This window comes from Octopus sinensis, linkage group LG5, assembly GCF_006345805.1.
Source record: "Octopus sinensis linkage group LG5, ASM634580v1, whole genome shotgun sequence".
Lineage (NCBI taxonomy): Eukaryota > Metazoa > Mollusca > Cephalopoda > Octopoda > Octopodidae > Octopus > Octopus sinensis.
In genome coordinates, this window is record NC_043001.1 from 62,668,215 (window position 1) to 62,684,282 (window position 16,068).

General features: G+C 33.7%; 1 protein-coding gene across 2 annotated transcripts in view; it reads right to left on the bottom strand.

Annotated features, from left to right (window-relative positions):
• Positions 1–16,068, bottom strand: part of LOC115212423 (U1 small nuclear ribonucleoprotein 70 kDa) — a 39,435-nt gene continuing 23,367 nt past the window's right edge. For both annotated transcript variants that reach the window (XM_029781331.2, XM_036502703.1), the window contains 6 exons: positions 12,192–12,254; positions 6,455–6,536; positions 2,707–2,808; positions 2,529–2,616; positions 2,015–2,244; positions 1–1,374 (listed from right to left, as the gene is read on the bottom strand). In XM_029781331.2, coding sequence (XP_029637191.1) covers positions 947–1,374; positions 2,015–2,244; positions 2,529–2,616; positions 2,707–2,808; positions 6,455–6,536; positions 12,192–12,254 — 993 coding nt within the window. In that variant the 3' untranslated portion in view covers positions 1–946. The remainder of the gene's footprint in view (positions 1,375–2,014; positions 2,245–2,528; positions 2,617–2,706; positions 2,809–6,454; positions 6,537–12,191; positions 12,255–16,068) is intronic.

A 16,068-nucleotide genomic window follows, 5' to 3' on the forward strand; every position in this document is an offset into this window, starting at 1 on the left:
ATGAATAGAAAAAGTAGGCAAAATTTTATTTTTCGACAAAGCCTTTTCACATTTTATCAACCCCATTAATGGTTATGGAAATGGAGAGGGTGGGGTATAAAATAAAGAAATATTTTCTTTTAAACATTTTATCATATTAAGAAGTCTATGCCACAAAAACAGAAGTTCAATTTGCACCCACACCTGTTTCTTCACTTCAGGTGAATGCATTGCAGCATTTTCAGTGCACCAACATGGCTGGGAATTGCAATGTCTTATATTTTCTTTTTAAATAAGAAATTTAAAAATCTGAGTGTTTGTTTAATATAAGTAAACTTTGTTAAGAGTGACAATTAAAATCTAAAAAAAAAAGTGACAATTAAAATCTTAAAAATAAAGACAGATGTATAGAGTAAACCTATACTCACATTTCATATATATATATATATATATATATATATATATAAAAATAAAATGGCAACTATACATGCAGCTTTTAAAATACCTACTCTTTAGCTTTGTAACAGTTAAAGCTTAATATATTTCTTTGTTTCTAATAAAAAAGCTGTACAAATCAACTTTCTACTATATATAAAAGATTAACATCCAGCTTCATGACAGAAATACTTTTCTAGATGTATAAGATTATCTAATCATCTTACTCAGAAACAATAGCATTAAAATGTAATTTACATGAAAGACAAACTGTAACAATAATATTTACCACTCAGATATAAAGATATTGTCAAACAATATCATGTTATTTATATTAGAAACCTTCTAATGTTAAGGCATGAAGGAATGATTAGGCAAATGATACAGGAAAAATATAAAGGGACATTTAAAATTCAGAGAATGAAGGTATCAGATGAATAGCCCAGTCTGAAATGTTCAGCTGAAGCAAGTTATACAAATATACGGAATCAACATTACAACTCATTTCAATTAAGGTAAATTAATAATACAGCTAGTCTTCATTGTAATCTTCATACCTATCCTCCAAAGGATGATCTGGAGGTAAAGACTGAGTATTAGATGGTGATGGTCCTTGGCCGCCATTTGACATATAGTGAGCATTTTGTTCACTTGGTACTCCAGCCATACCCATTTGCGAGTAATTTGGGTGAATATCATATCCAGGATCAATAGGTTCTTGCTTGATTTCTCTATGTATCATTGCTTCATCATCATATGCAGGAACTGGTGGTGGTGGTACTGATTCAGCATTAGGTTCAAGCTTTTCTCCAGCTCTTCCTCTTTCTCTGGACCTGCGACGCTCTCGACTGCGGCTTCTCCGACTACCTCTACTCTTGCGCTCCCTGGATCTGCTCCGCCGCCGGTCTCGTGACCGACTACGTCTTCGTTTACGTTCTTTTATGCGAATATCTTCTTCTCCTAGAGTAAACATTAAAAGAAAAAAAGTTCAAGCAACATTTTTTGCATATATAAAAAAAAGCAAAAAAGCAGCAATATGAATTTGTCATTGGTTTTGACAAATTTTCCAGTTTAATCAACTGGACCACCTTCTGATTCAATTACTAAGTCATCATCATTTAACGTCCATTTTTCATGCAGTTTGACAGGAGCTGGTCAGCTGAAGAACTGCCTGGGATCCATGTCTGTTTTGGCATGGTTTCCATGGCTGGATGCTCTTCCTAATGCCAACCACTTTACAGAAGGTACTGGGTGATTTTAAGCAGTATCAGCATACATACTTTTTATGTATTTACAGCACCCACAAGCCCTCAAGATTAGGATCACTCAGCTGAAGAGGGATGCAGGGAACATGCCTGCATGCAAAAACAACCACTTAGCTTGACATCTTTTCAAGTACAGCAAGCCACCAGAAATCTAGGTCCTTTGTCATCTCATCTGAGCAATATTTAATACAGAATAGACACTTTTACCCTTAATGTAATTCTTAGGCAGAATCAGCACGAGGGTGGATTTTTTAATAACATGTACAGTCTATCTGACAGGCTTCCAACATATCATTGACCTAATTTTATGCACATACATACATATAAGCACATACCTTCAGATACTTTTTCTTCTCTATCTCTACTCCTTCTACGATCACGGCTGCGGCTTCGAAGACGGCCTCCTCTTTCTCTACTCCTACTCCTCCTCCTCTCTCTACTTCTGCTCCTACGTCTACCAGCCCCACCACCACTGCCACCAATACCAGCACCACCACCAGCACCTCCAGCACGATCTCTTTCTCGGCTGCGAGATCTTTCTCGACCAGTGCGTTCATCTCGGTAACTATGAACATGAAAGAGAAAAGAAATAAATTTTCAGACTTATGCAAAAAATAAATAAATCTCATCAAAACCCAAAGTTCTGTAAAGTAGAATAATTTGACCATAAAATTGTATGAAAATGTATTATAATACACCAGTTCAAATAGATGTAATTTTAAGTGATAAAAAGTTACATTACATGGTAATTATACAGCTAACAAAATTTAGGACATAACTTTGTAACTATGTCACCAGAAAATTCAACAGGAGTGACAAAGAAAAAAATTATGAACAAATACAACTCACCCATCTCGACCAGGATTAAACTCATCTCTACCAGAAAACCTTGTATTTTCTTCTGGCCCACCTTTTCTGGTACCACCTAGGCCACCACCTACAGCATATTGAAAATGAAAAGGGAAAATTAATTTCATGAACCGATATAAAACAGTGTGATCTGCTCTCTAAATAAAATTATACGAACCTAGTCGACGTGGCCGCCATCCTTTAACTGTACGTCCCCTTTCAACATCAACAAGTACTCTGCGCCCATCAATCTTTCTACCATCAGCATGTTTGTAAGCAGCTGGTGAAATGAATAAATTAATAGCACTATTATTGAAAACAACAAAGTCCTAGCACTTAAATAGCTAGGTGTGTAGGGATTCATGCAAAATGAAATGGAGGTATGTATTTTTACAGCTTCTGTGATAGTCTGCATCCAATAATGGTCACAGTAAATAGCCAAACCAGATCAATGCAATACAATAGAATACAAGAAGTAGTAAATCTGGTAGAACTGTTGGTTACTAAAATTTTCACAAATGTAGCTTCATGAAATATTAACAGAACTTTTAAGGAAACCAAAGCAAAACTATTAATAGTAGATATATAAGTTCAAGAGTTAACATGTATAGATCAGAGAGAAAAACTGAAAACCTCTGATATATTTAATCCAAAAAGTTAAAACCTAACACTGCCATAAAGATAAAAAAAAAAAACAAACTACATCTTAGAAGCTGTAAAATTTAGGTATTCTAAGAAAATATACTTACCAATGCACACAATTTCTAACACAAAACATAAAATCTCATATAATGAAAAGTATAATTGCTTCCTGAGGTAGAGGAGAAATAACTAAATACTAGTACTCAAAGAAATGACAGAGCTAAGATTTAAAACAAAACTAGATTTCTCAAATAACCAAGCATAAAAACCAAATGATTACCCTTCATAACATTAAACTCAAACAATGAAGCTTAATCCATCAAATTTATTAAAACAGTCAAAACTACAAAAAAACCTAATCAACTGTTAGGACGACTGATGAAAACATCAAATATTGTTTCAGAGTAAAGAAATAAAGATAAATATATGAAAACTATCAGTGATAAAACAAATAATGCCCAACTTAAGAACGCTTTAAAATCTCAAAGAAAGAATGCATACAGCTTCAGAAGCCCCAATTACTTACCTTCTGTATGCACATTTTACTTTTAACTTAATGAATCAATAAACTACATGCACTGATTTACATAAAGAAAACAGTAATTATAAAAAGTTTTTCACTTACGGCACTAAAAAATGTGATAGAAGAGGGTCCCTTCCCTAAATGGATTTTGAGAGATTGGCAATGGTGACTCATCATGCATAAATGGCCATTTCTGCAGTCTATTTCCATTTTCCATAGTTTGAGAACTTACCTGACTTACCTGGAAGCTACCATAAAAATGAACATCTACATATATTCACAACACACAAACCTAGTTTTGGTATAACCACCTATATAATTTGGCTCCAACTAGCTTATTAATCAAACCCAAAAAATACTTTACAAAAGAAACAATTACTTTATCAAAATGAATGATTTGAAACAGCCAAATCTCCACAATCACACAGACCTTGAAGAACATGTTTCAGATGTTACCCTTTTTATGGTGCTTCAGATTAATCAGTACAGTTTTTTTTTTAGCTAGCTACAAAATATCATGAAATTAGCTTTTTAAAAGCATCTAAGATTTCAGTTACTATGTATTTTCTACATTATGTACTTGCTTTCAGATTCTGTAAAGTCTAATAAAAAGTTTCAGTTGAAGTCTTTAATCTTGAGTGGATTGTCTTACAACAATCACCCCAAAAAAAAAAAAAAAATGAAGGAAAAAAAAAAATCAAAACAAAAGTTTTAATCTCTAAATTATCCTAGTGTTAGAAATTACAGAAATTTGAAATCCTTTTGATTACAGAATATGCAAAGCATAATAACAAGCTCTACAAAATCTCAAGTAGAAAATCTATATAAGGCGTGAAGTACAATTACTTTAACTCATTAAATTATCAAAATTCTATGTATTCAGATATAAAACCTATTTCTAAGCAATTTTTTTTGTCTTAACACTTTTTTTTAATGTATTTTTTAACCCAAGAGCTTACCCAATATACAAACCTATTAACTGGACACCATATTTTTGATCAAGCAACTTTGGATTTGTTAGGGCAACATAGTGCGCATGGGCCCACAACGTTCACCACTCTGTAGGAAAAATAATAGAGAAACAGGTTAGCAGGCGGGAAACAAATCGCTCTGCACCAAACCATGTTACTCGGACTCTAATCTTATTGGAAGCTAGAAGTATCAGTCAATTCAGGTACAAAATAAAAACTTACCTGAACCAAACTGACATTGTGAAAGTCTCAGTGCTCACGAAGCTCAATTTTTGAAAGCTAACAGCAATAGCTTAAAGGCATATGACTTAATATCCCAAAAGAATATTTGACACTGGATTGATTATAGCAATGTAGAAAACAGTCTACCTAAAAATATATTGAAAGGTTTCTTTCAAAAGAATTCCAATAATCTAAAAGGAAAAAAAATCTAACAATTTGAAACCCATCAGAATTAACAAAGTTATGTAACTTAAATTTAATTAAGAGAAAAGAAAGACTAATTGGGTTAAAAGACACTTTTTCTATTAGAAATTTCATAGGCAACAAAATAGACCAAAATGTATCACTGACTCCCATGGCTTTGTACTAAGTGAATTTTGAGCAACTCCAAAGTAATCTTTGCAACAACTACAATAAGCTCTCTTCACCAAATCAAAAATGGCAAATTCTTTAGATTAACTGAATCTAAATAGAATGCATGAACTGTTTGGGAGCTAATTAATTTCCCATTGTATAACTTCATCTACAACCAATTTATATTTAACATTTAAGCCACATATGCCAATAGTTTTGGATTATTGTTTTAATGCATATAGGTATATAATTTGTTCTACCCCATACTAATCCACTCTCCATATCTTAAAAATGCACATCCAATTCATTTCAGACTTGTTCAAAGCATTTGAAATGCAAGCAATAACAATGTAGTAGAGAGATACCTGAAAAGGATCAAATTCATTGCACAATCAATGTTAAGTTCTCTACAAAACTGCAAGCATTCCAGTGTCAAAGTTTAGAATGAGAAGAGGCAGTTTTTTTCCTGATAATACAAGCAAAAATAATGGGAGAAAAGTCATTTCCAAAATTAATAAATAGTGCTTGTTAACCTGGACATTTCACAGAAATGATTTAACTGTAGAAAGCTACAACCTAACACAGTACCAGATAAAGGAGTGAAATGTTGAAATATTTTGCATGTGAAAAAATACAAATATTTCAAAAAATAAATTACCTGCGAACTCAGATTCACCATATATGCATTTAAACACTTGAGTCACTGTGGAAAGATTTGGATCTTACCTCACAAATGTCCTGTCACCTTGCAGGAAAATTTGCACCTTACCTCACAAATCACCTGTCACTTTTTTGTTTTTGTTTTTGTTTTGCTAATGAGTGGATTCAATTTACCTTCAATACATTACAAAATACTTCACTTGTATGTCTTTTTTTTTCACTAGAAAGTGAAGTCTACGAACCTTACAGAACAAAAAAGGTTTAGCACCAGAAATGACAAGTAGTTGGAAGAAAACGACAGTACTAACATTTAAAATAAATATAAACTGAATTTGGGGTAACAAAATATGAGGAGGAACATATACTTGCCAGAAATAACACCAACAATTTATGTAATTTCCCTTTAAAATTGCATTCAATTAACCCTTTGTGTACTTAAAAATGCATAAGTTTATTGAATAAAGAGAATAAACAGATCCAGCCTAACAAGTAAAGCAAAAAAGCTAAATGCTACACCTAAAAGACAAAGTGAAGAGAAGGCAATGACTACTTACAGTGCATGTCCCTCTCATGTTCATATTCAATGAAAGCATATCCACGCATTTTAACACTTTTAACATCATTGACCATGCGGATCTATAAAAAACATCAATCAAAAATACATTTTAAATTTGAAGCAGATTAAATAGAAACAATCACACAAAACCAATGTGAATTTAATTTCACCGTTATTTAGCAAGTATATGTTAACATGTCAAATCTTAACCTTCACCCGGGCAGCTCCCGTCAAACCATCCAACCCATGCCAGCATGGAAAATGTTAAACGATGATTTATATAATTAAAGATATACATACATATATAAATATTTAAGTCACACTATATGGATTCAAGTAATCTGGTAGTACTCACAAAAAAAAAAAAAAAGATCCATAATCTATCATTCTACAAAACATAGAATATATAGTGCAGTACAACAGAAAACAATAAGAAATGTATGAAGTTACGACACAGAAATAGTATGATGAACATCTATTTAACTATAAGAAAATTGAAATATGATGACAAATTGTCTCATAACTTTAGGCATGTAAAGATAATTCATATTATTATAATTAATTCTTTTATTTGTTTCAGTCATTTGATTGCAGCCATGTTGGAGAACTGCCTGAAAAGTTTTAGTTGAATAAATCAACACCAGGACCTATTTTTTTAAAGCCTTAGTACCTATCCTATTGGTCTATTTTGCCGAACTGATACATAAACATACCAACAACTGTTCTCAAGTGGTGATGGAGAGAAAAACACAGACACACAAACGGGTTTCTTTCAGTTTCCTTTCGCCAAATCCATTCACAAGGCTTTGGTCAGCCTGCAGCTATCGTAGAAGACACTCACTCAAGGTGCCATGATGTGTTTGGGAAACAAGCTTCTTCTCACACACCCATGCCTGTGCCTATGATAAATAAATTACATGTCTGCATCAATGCAAAATATCTTTTGAAAAACAACAAGAATGTAGCTTAATTTCGGTATTGTTTTGAACAACTTTTTTGTATTTTGCATCAATGTAGACATCTATAAGAAGGTACCCAAAAAACCCCAGAATTTTGAAATATTTACTTAGTTTTACATGTTTGCACTATTGCCTTCAAAACATTCTTCATTTGAAGCAATGCATCAGTCCAAATGAGTTTTTCCACTGTTCAAAGCAGTCCTGGAACTCTTGCCTTTTAAGCCTTTGTTGTATTTTTCTTCACCAGTGATAACCTTTAAAAAAACGTCCGAATTGACAGTCACACCAAACAAGGTTGGTCGACAAGTGACTATTCCTAAAGCACGAAAACCACTTGTAAACTTGTTTTGCTCATGGCAGCATCCTTGTAAGCTGTTTGAAGCTTGACAACTGTTTCGGATGCTATTTGCTCCAACAGAAAATAGGATTTCACAGAAGCACACTGTTCCTTTCTTTCAGCCATTGCAAAAATCAACAATCAGGGAAGAAACACTGCAAACCAAAGACGTACTATATGACAGTATGACCCCACTTGGCAGACTGATGCCTAAGGGCTCCATCAAGTGACACCCTAGTAGCGGAAGCCTGAACTACAATGGGCCTGTTCCACAGAACGTTTCTGGTTATTTTTGGATACCTCCTCATATATACACATACACACATACCATATTTATTAAATGTTTTGAACTGATGGGTATATGTTAATTAGTGTGTTGAAGTGCTGAGTAAGAGCACTGGCACAGTTTGGGCTACATGGTGTCATCCGCAGTGTTAGTTGAGCCAATGAGAATTGATTGAGAACAAGATAAAGATTAATTCCAAATCCATCTTCTGGTTACTTATCAATTATCACTATATATATATATATATATATATATATATATATATTATATATATATATATATATATATATACACACACACACACACAACGCCACAAAAATCTACAACCAATCAAAACTTGTTCCTATGTACAGGGAGGGAACCAACTAACTAACCAAAACACTAATGCCAAAATGAAATCTATTTTTTGACTAAAAACATCCACTAGAAAGAATAAGATGTCATCAAAATTATAACCAATCAAAAATTAAATCTTTTCACGCAAAAACTTATACACACAACATATTTGTTCTCCCAAAACACCATTAATAGCAAAGAGCCCAGTATGCAATGAAAAAGAACTACAGGCATGACAACATAAACTGTGAAAAAAGACTATTTTCATTCTTTCCTGTTTCTTCTCACTCTGGTTCAACTATTCTATAAAACCTCAACTGAACTTTCAGTAATGTACATTTGTGATATTCTTTGCCAAATATCTACTGATATTATCTACCTCTGTGAAACTCATCGAACTTTATGTGAACATTTGATCATTTAAACATGTTTGTTCAATTTCTACCTTATAATTTAAACTGTTAAAATCCCCATCTTATATATATTTTGTACCATTAATAGACAAAAAGTTGTTGAAAGTAGTCTGGGATGTTTGTTAAATATATTTAAAAACAACTCCATGGATTTCAAATTCAGGTGCATTTTCAAACAACAAAAACAAATTCTATATTTTTTCCAGCACACACACACAAATATATAATACACATACCCGGCAGGACAAGTGAGTCCATCCCGTGTCCTTTGCCAGGGATGTAGCCAGCCCACTTATGCATGCCTTTCCTTCCTTGGACACACGAAGATCTGTTGAGGCAAGTGAAGTCGAAAGTGAACCAATCCTATGACTGGCACCCGGCAGTTGCCAGTGCCGCTGGACTGACTTCTGTGAAGGTGGCAAGTAAAGAAACACCGTTTCGACCCTGTGCTTGAGGAGACCTATTGAGTCAAGTACATCAACATCAAAAATTGATGGAAATTGTAGCTGTGATCCCTGTGCCAGTGGCACGTAAAAAGCACTATCCGAACGTGGTCAATGCCAGCGCCGCCTTGACTGGCTTCTGTGCTGGTGGCACGTAAAAAGCACCAATCCGATCGTGGCTGTTGCCAGCCTTGTCTGGCACCTGTGCCTGTGGCACGTAAAAAGCACCCACTACACTCACTGAGTGGTTGGCGTTAGGAAGGGTATCCAGCTGTAGAAACACTGCCAGATCAGACTGGAGTCTGGTGCAGCCTTCTGGCTTCCCAGAACCCGGTTGAACTGTCCAACCCATGCTAGCAAGGAAAACGAATGTTAAACGATGATGATGACATTAGGTCATCCCATAAATAATGCATATATTTTCAATTGCATGAAAAAGTCGGAGAAGGACGAGACGAAATACCTGCATCAACTTGCTATAAAAGCAGGTAGAAATTTTACCATGTACTTATTCTTAGTGCAGTTTGATTTTAACAGTTATTTTTTCAAAGCTATAATGGAAGTAGCAAAGGAGCATATCTGGCATATTTTCTTTCTCAGTTCAATACAGGCAACAATGCAACGAAATGTGCAAGGAATATTAATGCAGTATATGGGAATCAGACAAGCATAAGCCAGTGTCAACGGTGTTTCCTGAAAATCTAAGCTGGAAACTACAACCTAGAAGATGAGCCTTGTCTTGGAAGATCTGTGGAGCTCAATGATGACACCCTGCAAACCCTGATGGAACAAAATCTCATTGTAACTGTTGAGGAACTAGAAGAGAAGACTGAATTTGGTCATTCAACCATTCATCGACACCTGCATACCATTGGAAAAGTCAGCAAATTGGGTCAATGGGGTCCTCACAAACATTCTGAATCTATTATTTACAGCTGACAGATATTTGTCTCCATCATGTTGTTAACAACGTTACAGATGATATACTTGCCAGCCTTCATCAGGTGCCTTGGGGAAATTGCGAACCTGGGTTTGCATTCCTAAGGTATTTTTCAATGTTGTTATTATTATTTAGGTCACTGCTTGGAATCGAACTCGGAATCTTGGGGTTTGTAGCCTATTGTAATGGGAAGAGCCCTTATGGTAGGAAAAAAAATTAATGAAACTATTTTGAAATGAAAAGGCATATGATTTAAGGAAGATTTTGCTGCTGTTCCTAGCATGTTAACAGGTTGTCATGGAATGTGCTAGAAACAGCAGCTAAATCTTTAACTCACATGCCTTTTCGTCTCAAAAGTATTTTCATAAATATTTTTCATACAATAGATTTTTCTCACTGTTTTTAAGTGCTTAGTAGAAATAGCCATTTTTAATAGTTCATTAAAGTATTGAAATGGTGACACATACCATAATCCCATACCTACATCAATTGTGCCAAAACACAAGTTTCTGTGGTTGTAGTTTTGGATTTAGCTAGGTCTGAAAATAACTACAAAATCAACCATTTGTTAAATGTAACAAAATAGGCAACTATTAATTTGTGCAATTTGAAACTGATTTTCACCTCACTTTCAAAGATATAACATCACAAATACAGTTACTTATTTAGGCAAATTTCAACGAATTCAATGACCATTCAAATTGTCATATTTCCTAAAATATTCCATCTAAATTTCACAAATGGGGTATCAAAATTTTTGTTTCTGGATGCACTTCAAGAAAAAGTACAGTAGAAATAACATCTAAATATCTTAAAAATTTCAGTGATACCTAGTCTAAGTCAATTATGTGCAATTAATAAATAGTCATGTCTTTCTCTCTGCCTCTTTTTATCTGTATATGTATATTTCTGAACCTGCACACATGTGCATGTATGCCTTCATTACTAAGTCAACAGTATCAAAATCATCAGTGTCCAAATAGCTGCACCCAGTCATCTTATTCTGCTTTAGAACAGAGTCCCAAGTATCAGGAAATAAGTCTCATTCAAAATATATTTTGGATGTGAAAGCTGCCATATATGTTGGTTTACAATATAAAAAAAAACAAAAAAAAAAAAAAAAAACTTGGGATGGGAATTGAACGACACAATCACTGTAACCTGGATGCCTTTGATTACATAACATTGAAGTAACTTTCCAACTGCCTAAGTGAGAAGTGAGAATCCTATTTACATGCTCACAATTGTAGAACCATCATGAACTATGAATATAATACTATTCAATATTTTTGAGATGAGGAATTATGTACATTATTTACAATGGATGGATAGGTGTTTGTTGTGATAATAAATGTGAGGACACCTATCTGTCCATTGTAAATAATGAACTATGAATATATTCATCTTAAAAACACACAAGTGTTAAATTCACTAAATTATCAGGAGCAGTCTAAATTTGCATTGTACAACTGCAACCTGGTCACTAACTCGGTTCCACTGTAACTGCTTGACAGTCTTTAATAGCCAGTTTCTTAAAGCCCTTTGTTTTCATCATTATTTTTCTCATTCTTGTTTGCTAAGCAACATGGACTTGTATGTAGATTGCCCACAACCCTATGATATTGGTCATTAGCTGGCTATCAGCAGATAGTTTCAGTTTACATTTTTTTTCAACACTATCAGCATTTCACCTATTTTCTTTTCTCCCTGCCTTCCTTGTAATCATTTTCTATACATACTTCCAGCTTGCAATCTGCTATTCATAAAACATAAGGTATGTATAAATACTTCTCTGAGATTTAAGTTTTTTCCTCTCATCTCTTGAAGATTGATAAGATGTGAGCGACAGCAATTGCAGAAGCCCATTACTCATGCATTTGTTTATATATATATATCCTGCCCAGCTGATAAAGTAATTATCACAGTAAGCCAAAATAGAATATATAAAAGTCCTACAAATGCACAAAGTAATGTCAAAATTAAAAAATCCAAATATATAATTGAGATTTAATAACACTTACCCTTCGTATAGGACCAAACACTTCAAACTCTCGTCGTAGTTTTGATTCACTTGTGTCATAATTCTGAAATAGAAACTGGCCTTAGTTTTATCTCATAAATAAAAATTCATGTTAATCCACATTTCCCTGCTTACTAGTCAAACAACCAGTTTCAGTCTTTGTTATGTTTTCCAATGTCTATAATAGATGAATCAAATGCAGAAAGAAAATAAGAATTTAAATTGAAGAGTATACTCCAAAAACTAATAAGATTTGGAATATATATGTATTTTGGGTCATCTTACAAATAATGTGGTTCTTTTATACTTCTATTATATTTCAAAATTAAGATGAAGTTCTTTTTTAATCTAAAATATACTCTCCATTTTCTACGATGCTCTTCCATATCTATCTAGTAGACTTGCAAGGCTCCTCTTCCAAAATTCACTTGTTTGTAATGAAAAATACTTCCCCCACCCCAGTACTTTTCTGACCTCGTCTACAAAATTCATATTCTTTCTGTCCAAATGATTTTGAAGATTTAGGGACCCAGACTGACAAATGCTAGATCAATGGCTAACTAAATACTTCTGCTGTAGATGAGCTCACTAAGAATATGGCATCAGTAGTACCTCTTCCAGGCATAAAGTGGAACTGAAACTCATCTCAGTTCATTTTGTTCTTAACCCTTTCGTTACTAACCTGGCCGTAACCGTCCAAAAAATTTTTTGGTTCATAATACAACCAGGCCGAGAGAACCTATTGTTATTTAAATGTAAATTTGAACCCAAATCTTGGTGGTACATTCATTAAAACACGTGATTTCACTTTGTAAATAGTTGGGTTATAGTATACGACATTGCTTGACGTGATATCTCAACTCAGTGAATTTTGGGAGCTTTTTTTCCACATTTTTTTCGGCATCGATTTTTCTTCAACTTTGAAAATGGATAGGAGTTTCATGTTATCAAGTTGATTCCGAATTAAAAGCTTTTCAACGGAAAATAGGGAGATATTGAGAAAAAGAATGCATGAGGTACAAAAGCACGTGGTGTACAATAATGAATAGGATATTTCTTTATCCGAAACTGAAAGCAGCGATTCCGAAGAAACAAAGCGGCGATAGCGACAGCAAAGACAATTTTACATCAAAATGAAGTAAAAAACTTTAAAAATGTTTTTATTAGCAATTTTTCTGAGGAGATAGAGTTTATCTACAGTCTTTCTTAGGCAGCGAAACCATTAGACTTTTACTTTTTTCAGTATGCTTGTTTGAAGCGATTACTGCAGAAACAAACTGTCATGCAGAATGTAAACAAACACAAAATAGGGGATCAAAGTTCAGAAAATTTGTGAAGCAAATACTGGGTACTGCTGTGGATTTAGTTTTTATACAGGGAAAATAATGTTAGTCAGCATGGCCTAGTGAACGATGTGGTCTGGAATTTATCACTTCCATACCATAACCAGGGCCGAATATTATTTTTTGACCGATTTCTTTAGTTCGGTCAAACTTGCGGTGGATTCCAGTATTTCAGTTTATTCCACCTTTATGGTACACCTGTTCTGTTGTGCATTAAATTCAACTGATGATCTAGTGATGTGCACAATTCTTCTTTATCAAAATTTTGTTGCATACCCAATTGAATATTAGCTGATGATTCATTTTCTATGATGATGTTTAACCCTTTAGTGTTCAAACCGGCCGTAACCGGCCAGAATTAATTCCCCTTAATTCAAACCGGCCAAATCCAGCCATAAACAACCACTCTACGAAATCGCTAAAAAAATAAACAAATCATGTTATTAAATTTTCATAGCTTTGAGATAATGTGAGATGAAGCCTTTCCCGCCTTTATTCAAGTATAAATACTGTGAAATTGTTTCGACCACATGGTTATTTCCATGAGTCTGATATTGATATCAGTGATTACTCGTCGGACGAAGATTTCGATAACGAAAGTGAAGAAAATGAAAGTCATGAAAACGATAGTGTAAACAAGGCAACATGGTCGAGAATTATGACACCAGTCACAATTTCTGATTTTACAGAAAACACTGGTCCACAACATAATTTACCTCCTGATGCTCAACCACTGGATTATCTATTTTTATTTTTGCAAATGTTGCAGAGCAAACGAACAAATATGTGCAACATTTAATTTCTGTTCGTGGAAGACAGATTTTATTTCTGTCTTCTAACGAACAAACTGGTGTTGGGGCTGAGGGGAAACCCCTCGTGAATATTTGCTACAACAAATATATGGGAAGAAATGGTGGAGGTACATTTTGTGGTTTTTAGTTAATTTAACTATAGTAAATACACATTGTATACGTAAAAAGCCACAAAGTACCTCTGCCACCGAAAGACTACGACCACTTGAAATTTTGGGTTGACATTGCATCTCAGTTACGTGAAGGGTTTTCTTCTAGAAGCACAGAACTGGGAGAAAAGCAAAATTAACTGAGGTGGATGTCAACAGAGAAAATATTGACACTTTCATCAAATGGAAAAAATAAATGGAAGGAACAAAGTGTGCAGACTGTGTTCGCAGCAAAAAAGAAAAACTGCAAAAGGGTACCAGATCGAGACTTCATACATGTGTTTGTTTTGCCAAGTGCCCTTGAGTAAAAGGTGCTTTGGACAATTTCACGACAGAAATATGCCATAAATGTATAATTTTGCATATTCCTTTTAATTTTATAATATAATATGTGAAAGTGAGAACTACATATTAATTTTCAGTATGTTACACACCTGGTATCACCTATGTCTTACCTGTTAATGAGATTTTTTTTATTAGATGCATTCTGTTACGTGAATGAATTCATTAAATTGTATAAGAGTGCAAAGCCAATGGTATATTGACTAGTAAAAGAGTTTTGTACTTTCTTTTCAATGATGTTTGAATGAAATATAGAAAAAGAGTAAAATCTTGTACCGATTACACCTGTATTTTAATTAATTCAAATTAATGTACCTCATCTTGAAAAAAGTAAAATTGTTGGCCGCTAACATCTGGGATAATTTTAGCAGCAAACCAAACAGGTAAGATGTATTAAGAATATGAATTTTAGTGTTTATTCATAATGTTATTGTTTTTACACCTGTTAATTAAATTTACCTGCCCATAAAAGTCAAATTTAGTGAGAAAGACCAGCTAAAATTATGTAATTATAAACCACTGGCATATAAGCACCCATTTACAAAGTTTCAAAGCTGTATGTAGAAAATTAACAAAGTTACAAGTAAATATTGTGGACACCCCACTTGAACCTGAATAAATCAAAATTAATCTGAACAGATAAGCATTACATTTGACAAATTAATCTGAACACTAAAGGGTTAAACAATATTTTTATATTTTTACCTTTTGCTCAATTTACCTGGATTTACCTGTAATTATAGTCATTTTGAGACAAAAGTTATGCAATAGAATTGATTAAGAACCCTTTCTTTAATTATGTTCCAAATATCACATTAATATGTTGATAAGTAAAAAAGTTACAGTTATTTAATGAAACAAGCCTAAATTCATGATTATTTTAGAATTTAATTGAAACTCATGAGGGGTGTATTTTGGTTAGAAATATAGTAACAAATGGGTTAAGTGTGCTATAATTCTTTCTATAACTTGCATATCCTCGTCTGTTTGATACCTGTGACTGCCTCTTTCTAATGCATCTCCTTTGCTCTTGTAGCAGCACACAAGGATACCTTTATACCAGTCATTGCATATAACATCTTCCTGTAATGACCAATGGCAAATGTAAAGGATATGCTCTACTTCACTAGCTATTTCAAATAATTGCAGTTATTCAGTGAATGCCTATTTTGATAAATATTTTAATAATTTCAGTAATTCATCCAGAAGAACAAGCTGCCTTTCCAACCTTC